The sequence below is a fragment of the Hermetia illucens genome, chromosome 1 (assembly GCF_905115235.1).
Source record: "Hermetia illucens chromosome 1, iHerIll2.2.curated.20191125, whole genome shotgun sequence".
Taxonomy (NCBI): domain Eukaryota; kingdom Metazoa; phylum Arthropoda; class Insecta; order Diptera; family Stratiomyidae; genus Hermetia; species Hermetia illucens.
The window spans coordinates 162,039,560-162,065,200 of NC_051849.1; the positions used below are offsets into that span (position 1 = coordinate 162,039,560).

The window sequence follows — 25,641 nt, forward strand, 5'->3', positions numbered from 1 at the left end:
CTTAGTTTTTCATAGGTTACACTCTTTGCACTAGTTACCCAGTTGAAGGTCTCGTTATGATTAGGGAAATCCCAATTTGAACTCGGTCATTCTTTCCGCATCTTTTGCTGTAGTTTTGGTCTGTGAAAAAAGCTGGCATGGCTGCTGTGTAATTAGTGCAAGTCAAGGTTGAATATTTTAATACATTTCCAAGCAGTTGCAACGTCTTCCAATTTGTCGATAGACAATGAAGTCTTGATTATGTGTGGCTAGCATCCGGATGATTAGTCGTCTCAGACCAGTACCTTCAGGAGTTTTTGCTGAGTCACCTGATCAGGCAATAACGTATTCAAATTTGGAAATATTAATCTGAAGCCTTAGGAAGTGGAACCCTAACTACTGGTTAGAAGCAACTACGATACAATTGGTCAGCTACAACTATCTGAAATCTTGAGAACGTCATCCAATGTTCAACTACTACTATTCACGTAACTCTGCACAAATATCTCTGGGGAAGTGAAGAAGCCATGGAATTCGTGGATTCCATGGCATTTGTTTGGGTGTTTAGGAGTTATGCTATGTGACTATTACATCAAGAAATGACGATAATATATCAGATAACTTTAGTACCACATCGGCTTTTATGAAAATTGTACGGGATTGCGACAAGTTTTCCGCTTGCCAGCTTTGGTGCGGCATTCAATAGCGTAGACCAGTTGTGGGCTGTTGATGCTGGTCAGTGTTATTATTGTCGTTGGTGTCGTCATCGTTACCGGCTGTCTTTTCACTTTCTTCATCTTGTTTAGTGGCGAACATGGTTCCGTATGGGCGAATAGTAAAATAATAAAGAATCTCAACGAAGCTTAGAAGACTGGCACCAACAAATAGCCCGGTTGTTCCTCCCATGGACACTGTGAAATAGATAAGAAAATAGTTGGTTTAATTGGCAATGTTTCAAAAGCATGTTTGAAAGAATTAAACAAACAGTTAAAGTTGGACTTTTCAGTTCGGTTAGCAAAATGTTTTGACAAATATGACTGCTTAAGGAGGTCTTCTTCCGTCGTGGTGTCAATGAATGGATTTTTTGTTTTTCGCATATATTGAAAATAGATGATGTTAAGAATACGCCATAAAACGGATTTCCTGAAAAGCACATTTCTTCATGGGTATTTCGGAGGGGAATCTGAAGACTTGCGGCCAAAAAATTTGCAGTCTGGCAAATGGGTGTTTGAAATTATAATAATAATAATAACTCCGCCGAATCCGGTCCCAAGCCCGGTTGTGAAAGGAGGACGGATGGATAGCTTTAGTCTGAATGGCTGTACGCCATCGCAGCGTCTCAGGGGTAGGTGAGGAAAGTGCAGGAACTTTGGAGTCTTACAGATTACTCACTGAGGAAGCTATCCCCACATCTGAGAGTTAGGTATAACATGCAAATCCATCTATAAGAAGAAGAAGGAATTTAAGGTACGGTACGGATAACCAGCGGGAGTTGTCTAACTTGGTGACCGGGTCGGGCTCCCGTAATGGACAGCACGGCGTTGAAACCGTCAGTCGTGGAACGGTTCGACATCTAGGCGTTACGACGACCAGGAGCATTGCTCTGTTCGCATGCAGCTGTTTCGCCACAATCTGTGGCGACCACTTCAGCAGGTTCGCGGATGAAGTGCACTGAAGAAAGAAACCTCTTCTTCATCCGTTCCTACTACGAAATAACGGCGGGGCGGGTACAGCATCTTACCACCCCTTGTTGCACCAGAAATTGGTCGAGCGTTTCCCGCAATTCGCGCACGTAACTGTGCAGCGAAACGCAGACCAGTACCGCTTTATTACTCGCAGCGACAAAATCCCGGCCATCCTTTGTATAGACTAGGTATTTCTAGGCTCTATGCATCCACAGCAACTCCGGGAATTCGATCTCAAATCATTGATGAGATTGCATCTGGGCTGTGTGCTGACATGTCGCTGCTACAACTACAATCACTTGTGTATTGTGGTACAGTTTCGGCTATAAGATTGCACGGTGAGAAGATTCGCTTTCGTGTTATTGGTTTGGGTGACCAAAGAGATCCACCATGGAAAATTCATCTGGAACGTCGACGGGACTCGCTAAGGCAGGACATTGTTAGACTGATTCAGATCAGCACTGGCAATGCCAGCTGACGGGTGAAGAATAAAGTGCAGAGTGTTTACCGGAACTATGCCATCCCCAGTGAGACACCCATAGTTGAAATTCTGGGCACAATCAAGTAGAAACTTTCTGTCATATGCAGCCGGTTACGACGGTATGGCGAAATTCATTCCAGACGTGTCCAGAACGCAACATACGCGAGGAACCAACGGAGCTTTTTCAGATCTCTCAACGAATCCCAACAGAGCGTCCAGACAGTGCAGTTTTCGGTGACGGAAGCGAAAGAGTATTAGTGAACTTTGGGGGTAACCCGCCAAGCAGTCAAGGAGTTGCAAAGAGCAACTCATTATCATCTCGGTAGTTGTAGGACAAGCAACTAGAGGCGAAAGAAACCTCTTTAGTTGCAATATAGATTATGCCAAGGCTTTTGATACCGTTTCGCATACCTGGCTAATCGATATCCTACATCTGTATCGCATTGATCCGAAACTATAATAATAAAGTTTTTGGCGACAGTTATTGAAGGGTGGCATACCACCTTATCAGTGCGTACATCTCAGGGTGCTATTACCTCAGAGAGAGAGTGGCACCTTCCAGGGGGACTCATTGAGTTGCCTTTGATTTTGTATGCACTGAACCCCCTTTCATGTCTACTGAATGATGATCGAGGGTATGCTTTTGCAATAAAGTATAGCCTACGTGCTAAGTGCCAACTGACACACTTGATGTACTTAGATGACATCAAGCTGTATGCTGGTACTGACGAACATCTTAGAAGTCTGTTGCGAATAATAGAAATGTTCAGCCGTGATATTCGGATGGAGTTTGGATTAGACAAGTGTCGAATCCAAGCCATCCGCAAAGGTCATCACAAGCCGCATACCGGACAGACTTGTACAAGTACCTAAAAATTTAGCAAGGAACCCGTGCTTGAGTTGGTGAACTGAAGGATGCTCTGCTGTCCGAATTCCTGCGACGTGTAAAGCTGGTGCTGAAATCGCATCTCTCGGGGAAGAATAAAATAAGCGCGTTGAATGTATTCGTTATCCCTTCATTGGTTTTGCATTCGGAATATTGCCGTGGACGAAGACCGATCTGGAAAACGTCCAGCGGCGGATACGGACAACTATGTCCAAATTCCGAATGCATCACTCAAAGTCTGCCGTGGAGCGGATGAACCTGCCTCGTGACATCGGAGGTAGGGGCGTGGTTGACGTGGCGGCACAACATCATCGCCAAGTCGACTCGCTGCGCGCTTATTTTTACAGTAAAGAGCAGGCGAGCCCCTTGCATGCGGCTGTCTGTAAGGCATACTGTGGACTGACTCAACTTAACTTGAAGGATCGATCTTTCAATCCTCTGAGTGGGGAGAAGTCGGACCAAGAGCGGATCGATGAATAGAAGTCGAAGGCAATGCACGGTAAATACGTGAATTGTCTTTGGCAACCATTTGTCGGTTTGCATTTGTCGAACAGATGGCTGTTTGCTGGGGAGCTCTTCGTTGAGACGGAGGGTTCATGTGTGCCATTCAGGACGGCGTGGTCGCCACCCGAGCTTATAAAAGCTCATCATGAAAGAACGGGTGGGGAACGACCAGTGAAGAATGTGTGGTTCGGCGTTAGAGACATTGGACCATCTCATTTCTGGCTGTACTGTTATAGTACTGGTGCAATACATCACCAGGCATAATGCTGTATGTAAGGTTATAAATACATGGAGAAGAAGGTGAACTATGAGCCATTGGCTCGGGAAATCGAAGAAATTTGGCGTCTCGAGCGGGTGGTTGTAGTCCCCATAATATTGAACTACAGGTATTGTACCTAAATTCCTCACGGCTTCCCTTGATGTCTTGGGATTTTCGCACAGTCTGGTTCAAACCATGCAGAAATACACCATTCTGCATACGTGCTCGATGTTGCGGGAAGTTTTCGATGGATTCTCCCATTAACTTACCTGCCACCACCAGCGCCCCTTTAGTTTTTAAGGTAGGATCGTCCGAGCCTAAATGCTTGGCACTTTGTGTTAGTATTAGATAAAATCCGGCATCTGCCGAGATTGTGATAACTCGGATATAATAATCTTTGGGGGAACAATCCATATTGGATCAGGGCCTTGAAGTGTGTTAGGGCATTCAAGATCGTAACGGTCTACTACAGGATTATAGTATCCTGTAGGAGGCAATGTGTTCAGCATTGCGCTCGCCCGAGATTATTACTCTGATTTGGCTCAAGTACCCATTCATAGCTGAGTTGACTGGTATCCGACGTCAAATCACGATACAAATTCTCCTGCCACCAGTGAGATTCGTACCGCGACCGTACGACAGCCTTGTGCTCTAATCACTCAGCTACGACAAGGGGATGCCCTATCATGCGTCCTGGCCCTCGAGAAAGTGATCCGTGATGCTGAGGTAAATACAAGAGGTACGATCCTCTTTAAGTCCACCCAACCACTGGCCTATGCTGACGATGTCGACATCATGGGGAGAACCACGCGAGACGTACAAGCTGCCTTCATCCAGATGGAGCAGGCGGCAATTGGCGCGAGATCTTGGGCTGCACATCAATGAAGGCAAAACAAAATATATGGTGGTAGCGTCAGCACCGAAAACCAACAACATCAAATCGCACTGGTTAAACGGGAAGAATAAAGATAGGAGACTACAATTTTAAGACCGTTGATGATTTCTCCTATCTAGGGTTGAAAATCACAACCGATAACAGTTACGATGATGACATCCGCGCACGACTGTTGTCAGCCAACAGAGCCTATTTCAGCTTACAAAAACTGTTCCGCTCGAAACGTCTCACCATAGGGTCAGAGCTCTTACTGTACAAGACAATGATCTTGCCAGTCCTCATGTATTCCTCGGAGGCTTAGGTTCTTCGCAAGAAGAATTGCGAACTCTTGGCCGCGTTCGAGAGAAGAATCCTCCGGTCTGCCTTAATTAGGTCCACCAATTCGATATCCCTAAAAGCTGTCTGACGCCCTGACCTACGCCATCACTCCATCTCAGGCAGGGTCTGTCTCGCCTTCAGTGCTAACAAGTCCTCTGAAAGTGAAGGGAACAAGTGGTTCCCCGTTTTGAGTTAAACACCCAAGCTTTTTTCAAGACAAGTCGGGAAACAGGAAGCTTGACGCTTCAGGTATAGAAGGTTTTGTGTTTCCCTATGCCAGAAGTATAACGCAGTTCTCCATTGGCTGGCAGCATTAACTCGAGATATTTAGATTGGTCAGTGCTGTTAGCTTCAATAATCTGCCCAGAACTGAGCGAATTAAATATCCCGGGTCAATATTATCAGCCAATGGAAACTGTGTTTTGAAAGTGCTTCACGCATTAATGCGACTTGGATGAAGTGACATTCCATAACTTTTGTGTTTTTTGTGATCGATGTATTAACGAACGTGTCAAATCTAAAATTTGCCGCAATATCGTCCATCTGCCGCTCTCTATAGTTCTGAGTGTTGGCCGGCTATAAAAGACAACGGTAATAGAGACGAAGTTGTTTCATTGTACTGGTGGCTTGACCCGTTTTGATCACGTCCGAAATGATAATATCCGCGATCGATATGGGGTTGCAGCGATCGTGGAAAAACTGCGTTTGAGGTGTTTTCGATGGTATGGTCACGTAATTCACTTGCCAATATTGGTCTGAACATCGAAGTAAACGGTAAGTGACCAAAAGGCCGGCGGAAACAACCGTGGCTTGCTACGCTGGCTGGGGACTTAATATCCTCGCGATTACATTCAAATGAGGCGTTTGATAAAATAAAATAACGAAACCGATCACGGCGAGCCGACTCCGCTTGTGAATGGGACAAAGGCTGAAGAAAAAAAAAAGATATGACGAGTGACGAGTTTACGATAGCTCCGTGTCATATATATCAAATATAAACAAGTTGGGAAACCGGAAGCTGGACGCTTCAGGTACGAAAGGTTTTGTGTACTTCTTAGTACGTAGCACGTAATATATTCATATATTATGTGAGAGTATCTACTTTTACATTCATAGTCTTCAATTTTCAAAGAAGCAACAAATTTGAGGTATTATAACTTTGTTAGTAATAGTGTGATTTCCACCAAACTTGGTAAGATCATGCTCTATATTATAGCCTATATCACTGCATAATTTCGAGCCGCTAGGATGAATTTAAAGGGGGTTTCCAGCCAATTACAAAAAATTATAGTAATATACTATTATATTATGAAAGGTATTTCGGAGCCAAGGCACCATATAGTGGCAGCCTCCTGATTTTTTTCAGATTTTTCGGTTTGGTAGTTTCTGAGAATGGCCCCCTTAAAGAAGTGGTCACTTTCAACCCCCCGGGCTCCCCACCCTTCCAACGAATGTCAAAACTAAGATCGGCTTTGAAAAGTACTAATCGAGACATTTAATTTGATACCCCACATGACTATATTTGATGAAAAAAATTTTACACCCCCCTTTTGCATGTATGGGGACCCCCCCTTAAATTCGACGTAAAAGGATGTAATTCACTGCATGCATGAGCGTCCACAGTTCCCACCTTTCTACCAAATTTGGTGTCAATCACTATAACCGTCTCCGAGAAAAATGCGTGTGACGGACAGACAGACAGACAGACAGACAGACAGACCTGTGAGGAGTGGCCAGATCTCCCATCAGGCGCGACCCCAGCTGGCGGATAGGGGCATACCTATTGATGTGTAAATATGTGTTCATGCACTTTTCTTTTTTGATTGTGCATGGGCTAGTGTTTGCTCATCTCTGGTGCGTGGACCAAAATGGCTATGGGAAGGATACTCAGAACATAAAACCACCATGGAAGACGAGAGAAGGAGGAAACTTACGGTGCAGGGGCTCGGAACCCCAGTACCGGCGGCTTTTGGGAGTGAGCAAGCGGGCTCCCGGTCGTCGATATCCCTCGACCGCAGTGCCTCGGTGGTGGACAACTTGGCCACCTTGGCATATAATGCTACAAGTGATTTGGATCTGGAGAAGGAAGTATTCAAGCGAAGTACGACTTTACCGAGAACACCAATAACAAGACCAAACAAAGATGAACTAAAAGCAGCTTTTTGGACAACAAAAACCGTGACAACACCCACCGCACATCTTCAAGATGCTCGACAGCAGGAGGTGCTCCAGGAACAAGGAAGAGATCCATTCAAAAGAAGCTCATCAACTTTGAGATCTCCACCAATGCCAAAGACGATGAAGGATAAAGTACAGGCCAAAAGTGAAGGACCATGTAAAAGGAGTAACCCTGCCGGGACTTATAGGGAGCAGAGTCCCGATCCGGAGGAATTACCCTTCACCCAGCTGGGGGCAAAAATAGTTTAGCTGTCCGAGTTTATCAAGGACAAGCACAACGTGCATCAAGCCATAAAGAATATGGTGAGGGCTATTAGAGTTCTCTATAATAGATCACAGATGGAGGAAAAGAATAATAAGAACACGCCGAACCCCGCTGTGCCAACAGTATCACAAGCGACCCAAGTGACGCCTAACCGTACTACCATCGAATCCCAGCGAAATAAGCGAGTACGTGAAAAAGAGGGGGATCCTTTAAGTAATCAGCAGGCGCCTAAGAGAAAAAAAGGCGGACAGGACATCCGGAAAACCAGCACCAACAGGTCAGAAGGAGGAAACCGTACAGCGAATCTAGGAAACTCGACCAGCGTTGCGAAGCCTAAAACCAGCGAAAACGATGGATGGACTAAAGTTACCAACAAACAAGTCGGGAAACCGGAAGCTGGACGCTTCAGGTACGAAAGGTTTTGTGTATTTCTTAGTACGTAGCACGTAATATATGCATATATTACGTGAGAATATCCACTTTCGGATGATATTGACATTCCTAGTCTTGAATTTGCAAAGAAGCGACAACTTTGACGTATTATAACTTTGTTAGTAATAGTGTGATTTCCACCAAACTTGGTAAGATCATGCTCTATGTTATACTCTATATTGTCGCGAGATTTCGTGGTCCTAGCATGAACTTAAGGGGGGTTTTGAAACGAATTACTGAAAATTATAGTAATATACTATTATTAACTTTATTTGTGCAGATATCAGTGTGGAAGGTATTTCGGAGCCCAGGCACCATATAGTGGCAGCCTCTTGATTTTTTTCAGATTTTTCGGTTGGGTAGTTTCTGAGAATGGCCTCCGTAAAGGAATGGTCACTTTCAACCCCCCGCACTCCCCACCTTTCCAAGAAATGTCAAAACTAAGACCAGCTTCGAAAAGTACTAAGCGAGACCTTTAATTTGATACCCCACATGACTATATTTGATGAAAAAAAAATTTACACCCCCCTTTTGCATGTATGGGGACCCCCCCTTAAATTCGTCGTAAAAGGATGTAATTCACTGTATGCGTGAGCGTTCACAGGTTCCAGCTTTCCACCAAATTTGGTGTCAATCGCTGCAGCCGTCTCCGAGAAAAATGCGTGTGACGGACAGACAGACAGACAGACAGACAGACAGACAGACAGACAGACAGACGGACAGACAGACAGACAGACAGACAGACAGACAGACAGACAGACAGTAAACCGATTTTAATAAGGTTTTGTGTTTACACAAAACCTTAAAAAGCGGAACGAAAGGCAACAGTGCGAACTCGTCCAGATGTAATTGTTATCTCTAGTAAGGGCAATCTGTCCTACGCGGAGATACTCAAAAAGGTCAAAGCGGATCCCGACCTAAAAGATCTGAGCGGAAATGTAAACCGAATCCGAAGAACCCAGAAAGGGGATCTCATGTTCGAGCTGAAAAGATCCAGCGTGGGCAAAACTGATAACTTTCGCACTCAAGTGAAAAACGCACTTGGGGAGAATGCCGCAGTGCGTGCCCAAAAACATGAGATCTACCTTCAATGTAAGGATCTCGATGAAGTAACATCGAAAGAAGAAATTTGTATTGCTCTGAAGGAGCAATTCAAGTTGAAAGAACTCACCGAGGAGTCTATTGTGGGCTTACGAAAAGCTTATGGTGGTACTCAAACGGCCACAATACGAGTACCAGTGGAGGCAGCACAGATGTTATTGGCTGCCGGAAGGGTTCGGATTGGATGGGTTGTCTGCCGTTTAAGGGAACAAATCTCACTGAAGAGGTGCTTTAAATGCCTCATGTCTGGACACTTCGCGAAGCCATGCACCAGCAGCATTGATCGATCCGATCGATGCAGAAGGTGTGGGGAGAAAGGCCATATTGCCAGAGAGTGCGATAGGGACCCCAAGTGCCTATTGTGCGAAGTAAAAGAGGGACAGGATAACCGGCATATTGCCGGGAGTGGTAAATGTCCAGAATTTAGGAAGGCGCTCACTGCAATGAGAAAATGAGGTTTATTCAAATAAACCTGAATCATTGCAGGGTCGCTCAGGATTTACTTGAGCAGGCCACGTTCGAATCTGAGATGGAAATCGCCATCATAAGCGAACCGTATAGACACCGTCACGGTGGCATATGGGTCAAAGATTCGACTGGTGGAGCGGCGATATGGGCTTGCGGTCGACAGGCTATACGATGTACTGCAAGTCAGGCAGGCAGTGGCTTCGTGTGGGCGAAAATAAGTGGTGTATATGTATACAGCTGCTACGCCCCGCCAAGTTTGACACTGTCTGAATTCGAGCAAATGCTTGATAATCTTGTTCTCGACGCGAAGGGACGAAGTCCAAAGGTGATTGCTGGTGATTTCAATGCTTGGGCCCTAGAGTGGAGTAGTAGGGAATCAAATGCTAGGGGGCGCAGTTTATTAGAAGCTTTTGCGCAGATGGACATAGTTTTGGCTAACGAAGGTGCTGTAAACACCTTCCAGAAAGGGGGATCAGGCTCGGTTGTAGACCTGACCTTTGTCAGCCCTTCGTTGGCGCGTGGTATGTCCTGGTGCGTCAGCGAACGCTACACCCACAGCGATCACCAGGCAGTTTTCTTTGAGACATGTGTCGAACCTCAGGGCAAAAAGCTATCATGACCGAAACCGAAAAAGATTTCAGGCTGGTCTGCAAAATCTTTGGATGAGCAGAGCTTCTTAGAGGTGTGGTTGGATCAACCTGATATAGCAAGCGCCTCTACGGAAAGAGCTGTCCATCTGGCTCAATGCATCGCCAAAGCATGTGACGCGTCCATGTCTAGGAGGTGCGCATTCCCCCGTAGAAGACCAAACTACTGGTGGAATGACGAACTGACCGGCCTTCGATCAGCCTGCCACCGAGCGAGAAGAGCGGCTCAGAGGGCGGTAGGTAGAGCCGATCAAGGGCAGAAAGAGTGCGCCTACAAGGCAGCCCGCAAAACCCTTAAGCTCGCCATCCAGCGAAGCAATAGGAAATGCTTTAGGGAGCTCTGCTCAGAAGCGGACGTAAATCCGTGGGGGAGAGCTTACGGAATCGTGATGGGACGATTTAGAGGCCGTTCGTCTCATCTAGGGGTTATTCCCCCAGCAAGAGGAGAACACCGACACATTCCAACCACCTCTGAATGTGACGGCAATCCCGCCAGTCACCAGAGACGAGCTCCTGGAGATCTGCGGCAGAATAGGAGACAATAAAGCACCGGGTCTGGACGGAGTACCGAATAAGGCCCTTAAGCTTGCCGTGAAATCCAGGCCGGACATGTTTGCTGAGTTGTTCGAAGGGCACGACACTGATGACGGACCGCAGGAGTACGTCGTTTCCGCGGGTGTCCCGCAGGGCTCCGTATTGGGCCCACTACTGTGGAAAATCATGTACAACGATGTACTTAATCTTCCCCTTCCGGAGGGAGCCACAGTGGTGGGTTACGCTGACGACATTGCACTGGTTGTTGTCGTAAAGCATCTCGAAGATGCTGAGTTATACTCAAGCGAGGCAATCAGCGCTGTCAAATGCTGGTTGGAGAGCTCTGGTCTGACGCTTGCGGAGGAAAAAACGGAAGCGGTCCTCATCACGAAGCGCCGGAAGAGAAATTACACCTGTGTTAGAGTCGGGAATCATATCATCACTTCCAAGCCGGTCATCAAATGTCATCAAGTGTGGGAACACTCGGGAAAGGGTCGGTGGACTCACAGGCTCATTCCTGCCATCAAGGAGTGGTTGGAGAGACGACACGGTGAGGTTAATTATAATCTCACCCAGTTTCTCACGGGACATGGAGGATATCTCCAATACCTTCACAGGTTTAAATTGGAGACCTCACCCGACTGTCCAAATTGCGATGGAGACCCAGAGGACCCAGAGCATGTATTCTTCCACTGTCCGAGATTTGTGGAAGAAAGGAGGAACCTAGAGGAGACTCTAGGAGAGGTGCTGGTACCAGAAAATCTGGTGCCGAAAATGCTAGCACATCAAGAGAATTGGGATGCGGTCAACTCCATGATCGCATCAATTCAAGATAAATTGCGAAAGGCAGAGGAAAGGAGAAAAACGCGGTCACGTGCGCCGTGTATAGAAGAAATGGGATTAAGCTAGAGTGAGCTGACTCCGCCCCGTGATGTAATACCTTATGGTGGTTCCGCGGGGCAGGGAGGGAGTCGGGGGTGGTTTTAGTGGGTAAAAATCCCACACGGTGGTGTGTCCACACCAGTGTCTTTTGAAGATTTCCACCTCCTCCTCCAAAAAAAAAAGCCAGACAGACAGTAAACCGATTTTAATAAGGTTTTGTGTTTACACAAAACCTTAAAAGAGCTGGGGAGAATTAGATTCTTCTTGAATAGAATTCTAATATTTCACTTGTCAGCATCTTATTTGTATGGCTTAGGATGCTGTTAATTCGCCGGAAATTGATAAATTTGAACTGCTATAACTTTGACACTAATAGTTGGATTTTCATGAAACTTGGCATGCGTATGTACGAGGCTGTCCTCTATGTCGGTGCAGGTGCACCTAGGATGAAGTTTTTTAGTCAATTTCTAAAAGTTGATAATATATTATTATTATTTGAGCAAATACCGGAATGGGACATCTCTCGAAGATTAGATTTCACATAATTGTTTTACACAAAACCTTAAAAAGGGTTGCAGAGAAGTAGATTTTTCATAAATGCGACTTTAATATTTCCCGCAAATGTCAATTATTCCCGTTAATGATGACGTCAGCATCTTATTTGCATGGTTTTGGAAACAGTTGATTCGCGCGAAATTGCTAACTTTGATGTTAATGGCCAGATTTCGATGAAATTTAGCACCCATATACGAAATATTGTCCTCTATGCTGGTACAAAATAGGATAAATTTAAGGGGGGTTTTCTAGTAAATTTCTAAAAGTTGGTAATATACTATTAGTGAGTTTATCGGAATGGGATATATTTTGGGGCCTAGATTTCATCTAAGCGCACCACCTTGATTTTTTTCGGATTTTTAGGTTTCCGAAAATGAGTCACTGTAAGTGCGTACATTTTGACTTGTCACTCGCGCACTTTGCAATTCACGACTAAACTAATAGTTGCGGTACGTACTAATCGAGACCTTTCATTTGATACCCTACACGACTTTATCCGGTAAAAAAATGTTGGAATCCTTCCTTTGCATGTATGGGGAGCCCCCCTTTAAACTCCACCTAAATTCATGCTACTCGATGTATGCGTGGGATTTCATAGTTCCCATCTGTCCACCAAATTTTGTTCCGATCGGTTTAGCCGTTTTGGAGAAAAGTGCGTTTGACAGATAGACAGACAGGCAGTGAATCGATTTAATAAGGTTTTGTTTTACACAAAGCCTTAAAAAGGTTGATTGACGGTTTCTTCCAGGGCAGAGGTAACTCATCAGACGCTGCCTCGCCTTTTAAAAAACTTGGGTGATCAATCTTTCCGTGGACCACAAGAGAAGAAGTAAGTTGCTTCCCAAGTGGTACGGTCCGTCATCAAGTGGATGCGGACTTAGGACTCCCTGAATCCTCATCAAAAAAATCCACTTCAACCTAGTTTAGGTCTGAACATACGACGGATTTCACTTCAATATAATTCGCACTCATGCCCTGTTTGCGATTATATATAAATGGAGCGATTACCACCGGTCGCCACATTCGATCACGCTGCTCCCAGGGCAGAGGTGAGGTAGCGTCTAATGAGTTGCCTCTGCTCTAAACGACATCGTCAGTCAATCATTTTTCCAACGTATATTTGGAATGAAATAATATTAATTGCAAAAAAAAATCAGAAAGATAATGGTGGAAGGTAAACTTCCACCCGGAAAACTCCGAAACAGATGGGAGGACTCAGTGGTTTGCTTGGTTTTCAAAAGCTAAGGACGCGGTCGCTTGACCGAGAAGAGCAGAGCTGAAGAATTAAATATTTTTGTTACGTAAGTTAAAAGTATAATAATTTTGATCCTTTTCGGGTTTGTAATGCCATCCCAGGGTCATAAGTTGTAGATGTATAAAACAGTAATTCAAATAAAGGCGAAAATTCAAAGAAGGTTGGTTAGGCTAAGCAGTTGTAGTTCAACTTTTATTTGTGAACTGCTTATTGAAGTATCAAGGACTTCATCGTGGATACAGGTGCGTCTTGAAAGGTTATGCGCAAATATGTCCAATCTACAAAAAGAGATATCTCTTTCACCAAACGTTTGCTTGGACAGATATGAATTTACCACCTCATTAGCAGAGCATCAGATTTAGTTAATATTCAAGTAATATTCACAAGTGCTTAAGACTTTACGTCATCGAGTCTAATGGTTTCCGCATTGCTGCCTTTAAGTTTGGGTCCGAGGTTAAAAACTCGGATAACTTTTTACTTAAAACAATTGCACGATTGCATTCATTAAGATTAATGAGGCATTTGTGATAATTAAAGAGAGCGCTACACAGCTTTTGACCCAAATCTTGCCGGTGGTGGTGATTGTATAATATAAGTTCGGAGCAATTGGTTCAAGATTGAAAAGTTCCAAAACTGCAAGCACCTTACAATTGCACCACCGAAGGAATTATGCTTCCAGATTATGTAAAATTGTATGCATGCACTCACCAACCAAATCCAGTTTCCCACGCACGACATTTCTCTTGTACCGTTCCGTTGGTAATGCAACAAGTCCGATTTCAACTTTCGAGATAGGTCGCTGGTGCCCGTAAATGCTGTAATGCATAAAATGGAAAAGTAATTACACATGTGATTACATAGTGCAGCTCCAGCATCGCAAGATTGGTGGAGGCATATCTTTCCGATCAATAAATTTACTTGTCTCGGATGTCGTGGACCACGGAAATGTCCACTTCAGTACAAGATGGTAAGCAATCGCAGACGAGGCCTTTGCGTCCATTGGCATGCGACCAGCTTGCCACCACCACGGAGAGGTCTTCGTAGTGGTCGTTGAGGCATTGAAGGCCGGTCATATTGCAGTGGATTGACTCCGGAGTATTGGGGATCAGATGACTTATGCAACCGCACATGGCCATTTGCTTGTCCTTGCGGCACTGCACGGAGCAGGCGCTGTAGCTGTAGTAGCGATGCACGTCCAGATCGTTCTCATCACTGAAGCGACAATTCCTTTGGGCGATGCTCACTTCGCGGGTACCCTCATCGTTTTCGATGTTTTTTATGGAAATAAGTCGCCTGGAATTTAGATAAATATTATTTCAGTTAGTGTCACATCCTAACAGGTTTCAAATGGAAATATTTGAGAGTAACCACTGACGAACAAGGATCTGCGAATTAGGTGAGTGAATGTTCGCTATCAATTAACATAACAGAATACGAGTACATTATCGGATTAGAGTGAATTGCGATAATTGGGGACAAAACTGAATACAAAAACTTGATGGTTACATGTTCGTACGAGTATCTATGCAATAAGTTCGAACTGTGGCGAAAAAGTATGATTAGATAAGGCCCACCAAACACTAGGTCGTTTGAAAGGGAAAGGTTCTTGGGCCTGCAGCTAAAATTTCAAATTGTTTCGCATCTCCTTCTCGCAACGAGAGCATTTAATTATGTTAAATTACGCTGAAGATAGTTTGCTTGAAGAACTGAAGAAAGATCGTTCCGTGGCTGTTTGGAAAGCAAATGAATTCGTGCTCACCCAGTTTATGTAATGGCCAACTGCAGCCGCACAATTTGTACGCATTGATGAGTCAGTTAACCCTTTTTGATTTAAGTTGAGCGAAAAAAGTTACTATTCAAGTGTTGATGATTCTAAATTCTTTGCAAAATTTTGAAAGAATACCAAATCAATCATCATTAGTCCCATTGAAGGGAGGTCAGGTACCATTATCTCAAATGGTCTCATTGAGTGTTAAGGTTTTAACTTGTTTAGTTGAATTGTTGGCATTGTTCTCTACCAGCAGTTCATCTGAGCATTTCCAATTGGACTGAACTGCTAGAAGACACATTTTGGCTACTAAAATGCATAGAAGGTAATGAGACCCAGGGTTAAAAGAAAACCGCAAAAAAGTGGTTTCGCATAGTCACGATGGTGCTCATCTGAGAATGTTGGTATTACTTGTAATGTGATTATGTTACTTCGTGGTCAAACAATCAAATATTATATATGCACCTATGTAGAAGACCATGGGGCCTTTTTCCTCTGATAGTTTTCAAAAGATGCTAGTCATTCATTGAATCAATTGACTGGCTGGCGGCTACTGTACCCAGTAATAGTACAATAATCTGAAAATCTAGTGGGCGCAATGTAAACAGATCATCATCCCAGGAGGGAGCCTACCGGCGGCTCACTAGCGCATGGAAACATGGAGCTGAAATGGCGGTTGTATGTCTCAATTGGCGTAATTGCTATTTGAAATGTTTTGACGCAATTCAAGGGTGGCCTGCATGATTTTTGGCATGTTCAACATGTTGGAAGTGTTAAAAGATTCATTCAATTCTTTACTAATAGCATCTTTATTTGTTTGCAGACATATTGACCGTGCTTGTTTTTGCTAAGTTTGGTTCGAGGGCTGGAGAAGAAGTGTTTCTTGATGAAACAACTACACTTGTCTATGCTGTTTTTACTTAGTATGGAATTGTTAATTATTTTCTGCAGATTTAAATTTTCCTTTTTCCAGAGTTTGTAGCAGTGAATGTAGATGTAATGTATATGATCATCGAAAAAATTGAAAAAAAAATAGTTGGATGATGTTAAGCCATAAGTGGTACTATTGGTGCTACAAGTCTGTAAATTATATTGCGTTTGTGCTTTAGAAGGATAAACATATGTTTACGAAATAAAATAAAAGGTTATGTTATCGTAAACGGATTACTTGGCATACTTTGGGAAATCAAAAAATTAACGCCAAGCACTAGTCACTTAGGGTACTTGTAGTATCTGCGGCTTTGCGACATTTCATTCAGTTTGCCCAATGACAATCTTACAAGAGAATGCATTTGCTAATATACAACATTTATTTTTTCTCTCACGTTTTAGCAACCCTTAGCATCACCACACTCCTTCAAATTTCCATTCTCAAATTCACTTATATTAACAATTTCATCTTAAAATTAGCAATTTTATTTTGTTTACAGAAACTCTACCACTTGTACTTGTCCCCAAAACTTGAAATTCCATTTCCATTTAAATATTTCAATTGTCACTCCCAATTCTCAAATATTGTAAAACCGGCGATAACTCCGTCATGTTATTTACAAAGCATGCTGGTCTCAAGCCCAAGCGAAGCAGGAGGGTTTGAGGCAACCTACTCAGTAAAACAAAAATAAAATGTTGAAATTAGGGAAAAGGATACACAAAGTATAATTGCTCCACTATGTTAAATCCTACCTTATCTCTCTTGGTAGGTGACAGGTGCTGTAACAGGCCGACTTAGAAAATGCATCCAATGTCGTTAAAAACAAAATGATCATGCTGAGTCTTAAGCCTCGGAGTTGGTTGCTGAGGTAAAAGCTAATCAGTGAGCAATTCCGGAACAGGGACCCGGTTTCATGGTATCTTGACTTATCGGGGGTCCGGGACGGCGTTCGACTTCGTGTTCTTGCCCAAGGCCGAGGAAATGGCTTTGTCTGGATTTTTTGTTTGGGGATAACGTTTTTTAGTTTTTACTGAACGCGAGGGTGAAAATTGGGAAATTCATTAAGGCTCTTGGAACAAGCAGAGTCGTGGCTGCTTCAGGGGTGGTAGTGTTACAGCTGACACTGTCATAAATTCAGTGATAAACCTGATTACGAAGGCCCGTGAAGCTTCCATGTCCTAGACCAGCTCCAGGGGTGACAAGTCTTTTAAGTACTAGCGGATGGCAGAAATTGTCGACCAACGGAAGAAGTATCGTAAGCTCCGCCGTTTGACATTACGTTTACACACGAGGAAGCATGCGACATAAAGGCAAAGTATAGATCACCAAAACGGAGACTCCGCAGTGCGATAAACAAAAACAAAAATCGCGACTGGCAGAACCTAGTAAACGAGATAAATAAGGACCCGTATGGACTTGGCTATAAACTTGTCATCCAGAAAGTCGGGGCTCTGCGGAAGCGCTGCATACTAAATACCGACCGCATTGTATGGGCATTATTCAGGGTCAAGGATTGCCCCCTCTTCACAATGAAAGAACTCGAAGAAGCAATTCTCATCATAAAAACAAGAGGAAACCAGGTCCTGATAGTATCCCGGCGAAAGTTTACGAACTGGAGTTCTGTCAGCCGCCAGACTTGCTGTCCTTTCCTTGTCGCTGGAAGGAGTCTAGCCACGTGCTAATCAGGAAAGGAAAAGACGACCATCAACTGCGGTCTGAATGTCGACGGCTGTGAATGGTTGACACCGCCAGGAAAGTGCTCAAAAATCTCATCAGGATTCGACTCGCTGAAGCTATCCGCGCTATCGGGAATTTATCCCCAAGGCAGTCCGGGTTTAGAGCAGGGATTGTGGATATGGTCATGGAGGTCGTGGATGCGATTCATGTAGCCAAAGCACAAAGCCGTTGATGTCGACGGATGGTTCTCATAATGTTTGATGTCAGAAATGCTTTCAATGTTTTAAGACAGACAGATATGCCAGGCAAGTTATCTCTTGTGGGTATTGGAGTATTATCTGAAAGACGACTCCCAGAAGAGGATGGAGATCACGGCAGGAGTAGCACAGGGATCCATCCTAGGGCCGGACCTCCGGATCTTTCTTGCGCTAGTTTGCTGAGACTCGACATTCCAGAAGTATCGCGCCTAGTCGGTTATGCAGACGACGTTGCGGCACTTGTTGCCGGACCCATTGTTGAACAGGCGCAAAGCAGACTTGGCATATTGATATAAGCGTATGGCTGGCTGCTCATGGTTTCAGCCTTGTGCTGGCAAAAATCGAAGACCAGGAAGAGAATTCGGAATCTATGTCCTGACAAGAAACCCGTTGATCTAGTGCCAAAGGCTGCGACATAGTATGCGAACGTGATAAACTTCACTATTTTAGTAACCTACACACTTAATACGGTGCTGGCATTGCCATCTTTGAGGTTTTCCGTAATACCATGGAAAAAGTCGAACGATTTGATGACTGTCTGATGAAGCTCACCAAGAAGACTGTAAAATGGACGTTCACCTTTTTGCTTGAATATAAGCTTGTCCATTACATGTAACCCTGACGGGAATGGGAATGTGTTACTGCCATAATTTGTGCAAATGCCGTAATTTGACTCGGGGCGTCTGTAAGCAGTTGCTGGAACTTGAATAAAAGTGACAGCAATGGCGCTGAAAGTGTGTACTAGCTTTTGCGAAATGACCCAGGAAGGTGATCGTGTGTGGTAATTGGAAATTGCGTAAGATACAATATTCGATCGTTGAGGCTTCACGTGTCGATCACGGTGGTAATGGTTGCTTACTTATAACAATTTTATCACACTACAAGAACTGGATCTATTATGGGAACATTTCACAAGCGAATTACTGTCCTAATGTTGATAAACCAAAATTAATGTTGATTGTAAGTATGTCAGGTGGATCAATTAGATGGTGGTATTCTATTGATAAAACATACACTTTAAACATGAATCATCCGAGTTATAAAATTCATCCCATGACCAAATTGCGGCCGAAGACCGTGCTTTAGCATTACCCAATCAAAGAAACTTTGAAATTGTCTGAAAATAAGTGGCAGTATATGTGAAACATTTAAAGAAGTCGTCCTAACAGTTAACACAAAATGGCAATTTACATAAGCCCATATAATCATCATCATCAACGGGGCAACTACCGATATCAGGTCTAGGTCTTCCTTAATAAGGAACTCCAGGCATCACGGTTTTGTGTCGAGGTCCACCAATTCGATATCCTTAATAGCTGTCTGCCATCCTGGTCTACGCGATCGCTCCATCTCAGGCAGGGTTTGCCTCGTCTTCTTTTTCTACCATAACAATTGTCCTTATAGACTCTCCGGGTTGGATCACTCTTATCCATACGGATTAGGTGACCCGCCCACCGCAACTTATTACGCCGAATTTTACTCACAACCAGACGGTCATAGTGTTGCTTATATATTTCGTCGTTATGTAGACTACGGAATCGTCCATCTTCATGTTTGAGGACAAAAATTCTACGGAGGATTCTTCTCACGAACGCGGCCAAGAGTTCGCAATTTTTTTTTGCTGAGAACACTAGTTTCGGGGAATACATGAGGATTGGTCTTGTACAGTAAAAGCTTTGACCCTATGGTGAGACGTTTTGACCGGAACAGTTTCAGTTTACAAAGCTGGAATAGGTTCTGTTGGCTGCCAATAACCGTGCGTGGATTTCATCGTTATGCTTTTATCGGTTGCGATTTTCATCCCTAGATAGAAGAAGTTACCAACGGTCTCAAAGTTGTAGTTTCCTATCTTTATTATTCTCATTTGGTTAATTTGATGTTGTTGGTTGGTTGACTTTTTGGTGCTGGCGTTGCCAAGATCTCGCGCCACCTACTCGATCTTGATGAAGGCAGGGTCAATCTTCTCATGATGTTGTTATCGTCAGCATAGGTCAGTAGTTGGGTGGATTTAAAGAGGAACGTGCCTCTCGTATCTCATCATCACGGACCACCTTTTTCCGGTTAAAGAGGACGCATGACTGGGTATCCCCTTGTATTAGGCCGTTGTTAATGTTGAGTGGTCTTGAGAGTGATCCTGCTGCTTTTATCTGGCCTCGCACAATGGTTAGGGTCAGCCTAGTCAGTCTTATCAATTTTGTCGGTATACCGAATTCTTTCATGGCCGTGTACAGTTTTATGCTGGCTATGCTATCATAGGCGGCCTTGAAGTCGATGAAAAGTTGGTTCAACTGATGTCCATATTCCAACAGTTTTTCCATCGCTTGTCGAGGAGAGAAAATCTGATCTGTTGCTGATTTGCCTGGAGTCAAACCTCTTTGGTATGGGCCAGTGGTGTTCTGGGCTTATGGGGCAATCCGACCAATCAAGATAGCTGAAAATATCGTATGGATGGTATTCAGCAACGTGATAACTCTATAATTGCTGCACTGCGTGATATCTTCCTTTATATGTATGAAACAGATAATTCCTCGCTGCCAATCGGCAGGCGTTGATTCGCTGTCCGACCCCTTGAGCATAAGTTGATGAACTGCTTGAGGTAATTGGCCGCCTCCACATTTAACCAATTCGGCTGTAATTCCATCGACTCCTGGCGACCTATGATTTTTAAGCCGATCAATTGCACGAACGGAGTTCATATAATAGTTATCATAAATCAAGTAAAGCTATCAGCCAATGGAGAATTGCGTTATGCTCCTCATATAGGGAAACACAAAACCTTTTATACCTGAAGCGTCAAGCTTCCGGTTTCCCGACTTGTTTATTTACTCGTATACTCGAACGTTGAAAATTCTAAAAGCAATGAAGATCACATAATCAACTAAATTTAGTACGATGGTCATTGCCATCTTTTTCACTGTACAATATCGAAACATTAGACTAGTCATTTATTCATCTTATTTAAATTTGTTGATACATTATCATACTTTCCTGGGTAACTCCCCGCAAGGGAAAAGAAATGTGGAGAAATTCAAAAAATATTCCACACCGAAATCAGTCGTTGCCCCGCAAAAAAAAGGATTCAATAAACGAATGAACAGTTTCTGTGCAGTTGCACGCAAAGGGAGGTAAAACGCAAAATTTCTTTGTTGCATTTTCAGGTCGTCATGAATTTAAGGGATTATCTCATTGGTTGGTAATTGAGGATTATGCACTTTGGATAATAAACCCTGAAAATTTCAAAAATTTCAAAAATTTCCAAAAAAATGTATTAAGATTTGATCTTAATGTAATTGAATTAATTTAACGCCATTCCGCATGTCAATGGAGTACAGAACTTGTGATTTTTTCTTCGTGGGGCTCGCTATGTTCGATTTTTTCCGGATATATTTGCAGGCTATCACTATTCATTTTATCCCAGGTACAGTGACTACAATAGGTTTCATATTTTAATGCTGGGTTATTGTCCTTCTTGCCAGGTATCCTTTTTCGGATGTGATCAAGGCGTGGCACGCCACTAGTCCGACGCAACATTTTTGTCTCCATTACCGCGAGGTGCCGTTAATTGTCTTTTATAGCCGGCCAACATTCAGAACCATAGAGTGTGGCGGAAGGGGGACAACATTGCGGTAAATTTTAGACTTGTGACGTTCGTTAATGTCGATCACAAAGAACACCAGTTGTGCAACGCCACTTCATCCAGGTTGCGCGAATGCATGAAACAAGTTCATAACGCAGTTATCCATTGGCTGATAGCAGAGATATTTAAATCACTCAGTTCTGGGCAGGTCATTGCCACTTACAGTGATTATGCTTTTTTCATGGGATTCTAAGACCGTGTTGAAAGAGGTGAAAGGGAGAGAGAGCAATTGTTTAGTAAGTATAAATGATTTCAAGGATGCCTTAATGCTGGCTGTGATGTGCTGAGATCATTCACGTTTTAAGTAGAATACTCACGTATAAGCTACATAGGGGCCAACAGAAAGAATATCTGACTTTGGTGTAACGAGATTTGGGACATCCTCTTCTCCCAAAGTGTAGATCTGCAAATGAAGACCAGATTGAAATCATTTCTTATTGGGAAATAACAATATAAATCAATTACATGAGCTTCTGTTAAAATTTCCATCCTCAAAGAAGCTGGTCCCGTGTACTTGTCTGAGTACATGTTGAATTTCGGACCATTGCCGTTCCTAAATGACACTTTTTTAACAATAAAGGTTTGATTCGAAAATAATTATTTATTTACTTTGCCTGAATTGAGTTCAATGCATAACAAATACCCAACTCAGTTTCCATTATTTGGAAGTATTTACAGCAATCAAATGGTTTGTCGTTCCAAAAACATTCACTAATGGTGTCCTTGCATTCACTTCTAACCATTTTTGCAAACTGAGAGAAATTTCCCTGGATGCAGTTTTCGGCCGGATCATTTCCACCGCATTCGTGGACAGTGTGGTATGACTCGCCACGGAAATATGCGATTTCACTGAGAACTTCTTCCAGGGAGAAGTCATGGTCAACACCCCAAAGTCTGTGAAAGGAGAAATGTATTTTCTTTCATTAGTAGCCACATAAAATAACACAGCATCGCATAGTATAAATATTTTGAATTTGCTAGTAGTTTTTTTCCAATAAAAAAGGGGAGGGACTTACTCTTCAGCAATTTCCTGAATTCTGTCCATGTTTTTCGACTCACAAACAACAATTGCCGGAAAATTAGTTTTCCAGTCGCGATACGAAGATTCAACGACGAAACTAATTGCATTGTTACGAAAAGCATCTGAAAGAATGGGAAAACCAAGGAAATGATATATGGATGTGAAAGCCAAGAAATTTATTGCCTGATTTTCATTAATCTTCCTTGTGGAAAGTTCTATCGAATATGCATTGATCTAATTGAAATGTGCGTTACCAAGAGAAGCAGAAATAAGCATCCCGGAAGCAATCCACGAAGCAACGACACATATTAACCAAAATATTCGCTCAGCTGGACTGTTGTCGTCATCCGCAATGAATTTCGCGCCATGCAAGGTGGAGTTAAGCATATACTCTTTAACCAATCCTCGGATTCGCATCTTGGAGGAGATTTAGCAACTTTTTTTCGGGAAATAAGTTTACTTACTGACACACTCGGATGGAATAATTTTTCTTTTTTTCTCAGCAAAGTTTTATCCGATTTGATCCATAATAATTCCATTGAAATGGTTGTTACATGGCAGCGCTTATCGGATAATTAGGATCTTCCAGTTGCTGCAGTTCCCACAGATATCCTTCATTGTGCTCAGTGAATCGGAAATATACGTATGTACATATATGTATATGAATATTCATGTTTATTTAACAGCATAATTGCATTACCTGTTTCCCCGGTCAGGCTTTCGCTAAAAGCGTGCACTGCAAAGCATATCAGTGACATGATGAGGATATTGATATTGTTGGCTGCATGTAACACAATCTATTGTAGGATATGGTTTTAATATGAAGGGGTATGAAGTATTCATTCCATATATGTATATTCGAATTTGCTCTCTCTCTCAACAAATGCCAGTTGTATGGTAAGTACTTGAAAAACAAAGCTTAATGTTTAGTGTAATTTTGAATGTGTTGCTTGTTCCATGAATATGCTAGTGACATCGTGGCGTGGAGCTGGATCACTCAACCAGTCTCTCCAAACATTTCAGCAAAAAGTTCATTGCTGGATAGATGCCTTCCATGCCAGGTGCTTTAAAGTGTTCAAAGGATAGTATAGTAGCTCCCGATTTTCCATTGGTACAAACCGATCTCGCAGTACAGGCATACCTCGACTTATCACGTTAATTGGTTCCATGAAAGTGCGAAAGTCCACGAGCCAGGCAAAGCCAGATAAAAGCAGCAAGGTAACTCCACACCCTTATCATACGTCCTCTTTAATCTGGCCCTCGAGAAAGTGTTCCGTGATGCGGAGATAAATGCAAGAGGTACGATCCTCTTTAAGTCCACCTAACTACTGGCCTATGCTGACGCTATCGACATCATGGGATGAAACACCCGAGACGTACAAACTGCCTTCATCCAGATAGAGCAGGCGGCGATTGACGCGATATCTGGGGCTGCACATCAATGAAGGCAAAACAAAATATATGGTGGCAGCGTCAGCACCGAAAACCAACCAACCAACAACATCAAACCGCACTGGTCAAACAGGAAGAATAAGAATAGGAGAACACAATTTTGAGACCGTTGATAATTTCCCCTATCTTGGGTCGAAAATCACAACCGATAACAGCTACAATGAGGAAATTTGCGCACGGTTGTTGTCAACCAACAGAGCCTATTTCAGCTTACAGAAACTGTTCCGCTCGAAACGTCTCACCATAGGGTCAAAGCTCTTACTGTACAAGACAATGATCTTGCCAGTCCTCATGTATTTTTAATCACTTTAATCACTTTTCCATTCTTTACAGATTTAATCAAAATTACAATTCTTCAATGCACTGTTAATAATAATAATACTTTAATATAATAAATTTTCTTCGATCTTTATGAGTGTTACTCGGCGCGGTCGGATACAGAAGAGACCGGCTTATTTCCATGCGGTCTTTTCTGTCCCAACCAACGGCACTTACTCACCGCTAATTCTCCACTCCCGTGGCGAGTTCTAAGCGAGTTCTAAAGTGAGTGGAGTTTCGCGCCATCTACCCGTCCGCATCCGCGACATTCGAAATAAATTTCGAATGCTGCGGATCCTGCCGCGCCACATCACTCCGCCCCCAGACGAAACCTAGGGGGTTTCGGCGACCGATCCCGGAACTTCGTTCCCCGTTAATCCACAAAACGGACACGACGCTGCTTCGGGGCGCACACGGGTTTCAGTCTGGACAAAGAGACCGCCTTTTTGTGTCCACCGATCTCGAGCTGGAAGAAATGTTCTCCTTTCTCGAGAACGCGGTACGGGCCCTCATATGGAGGCTGCAGCGGCTTCCGGACGGCATCCGTCCTGACCAGAACGTGCGTGCATGTGTCTAGTTCCTTGGGCGAACAGGCAGGTGTGGGCGAGTGTCGAGTGGGTTGTGGCGCTTTGATGCGTCGGAAATTGTCCCTTAGCAGACGCACCAACCCCGACTCCGTGAGACCCGATCTCTTGTCGAAGACCGGATCGCTTGGGAGTCTTGGGTTCTCCCCGTATATTAGCTCCGCGGGGCTGGCAGCAAATTCCTCTCGACGGGTTGTACGTAGGCTGAGTAGGACGAGAGGCAAGACTTGAGTCCAGGACGGGTCGTCGCGTGCCATAATGGCGGCTTTCAGCATCCGGTGCCAACGTTCTAGCATTCCATTGGATTGCGGGTGGTATGCAGTAGTCCGCTGGCATTTAAAACTCAGGAGTTTGCCTAACTCCGAGAAAAGGGTGGATTCAAATTGCATTCCCTGGTCAGTGATGACCACTGCAGGGACGCCAAAGCGAGGTATCCACTCTCGGCAGAGGGCTTCGGCACAAGATTGTGCCGTAATGTCTTTCAGAGGTATTGCCTCAGGCCACCGCGTGAACCTGTCGATGATTGTGAGGCAATACTTGTAACCGTGCGAGTCTCGCAAAGGCCCTATTATGTCGAGGTGTATCGTGTGGAAACGCTTGGTAGTGCGGGGGAATGAGCCCATTTCTTTCCTTACATGCCTGGAGACTTTACACTTCTGGCATGCGATGCAC

At 43.8% G+C, this 25,641-nt stretch overlaps 1 protein-coding gene across 1 annotated transcript; it reads right to left on the reverse strand.

Annotated features, from left to right (window-relative positions):
• Window positions 1–12: 12 nt before the first annotated feature.
• On the reverse strand, window positions 13–23,064 carry LOC119646795 (sodium channel protein Nach). The gene is made up of 8 exons (XM_038047384.1): window positions 22,870–23,064; window positions 22,611–22,737; window positions 22,204–22,488; window positions 22,060–22,147; window positions 21,912–21,997; window positions 14,243–14,617; window positions 14,033–14,139; window positions 13–890 (listed from the first exon to the last, which is right to left on the reverse strand). The coding sequence occupies exons 1-8, from the start codon at window positions 23,030–23,032 to the stop codon at window positions 679–681; spliced, it is 1,443 nt and encodes a 480-aa protein (XP_037903312.1). The 5' UTR covers window positions 23,033–23,064; the 3' UTR covers window positions 13–678.
• Window positions 23,065–25,641: the final 2,577 nt, after the last annotated feature.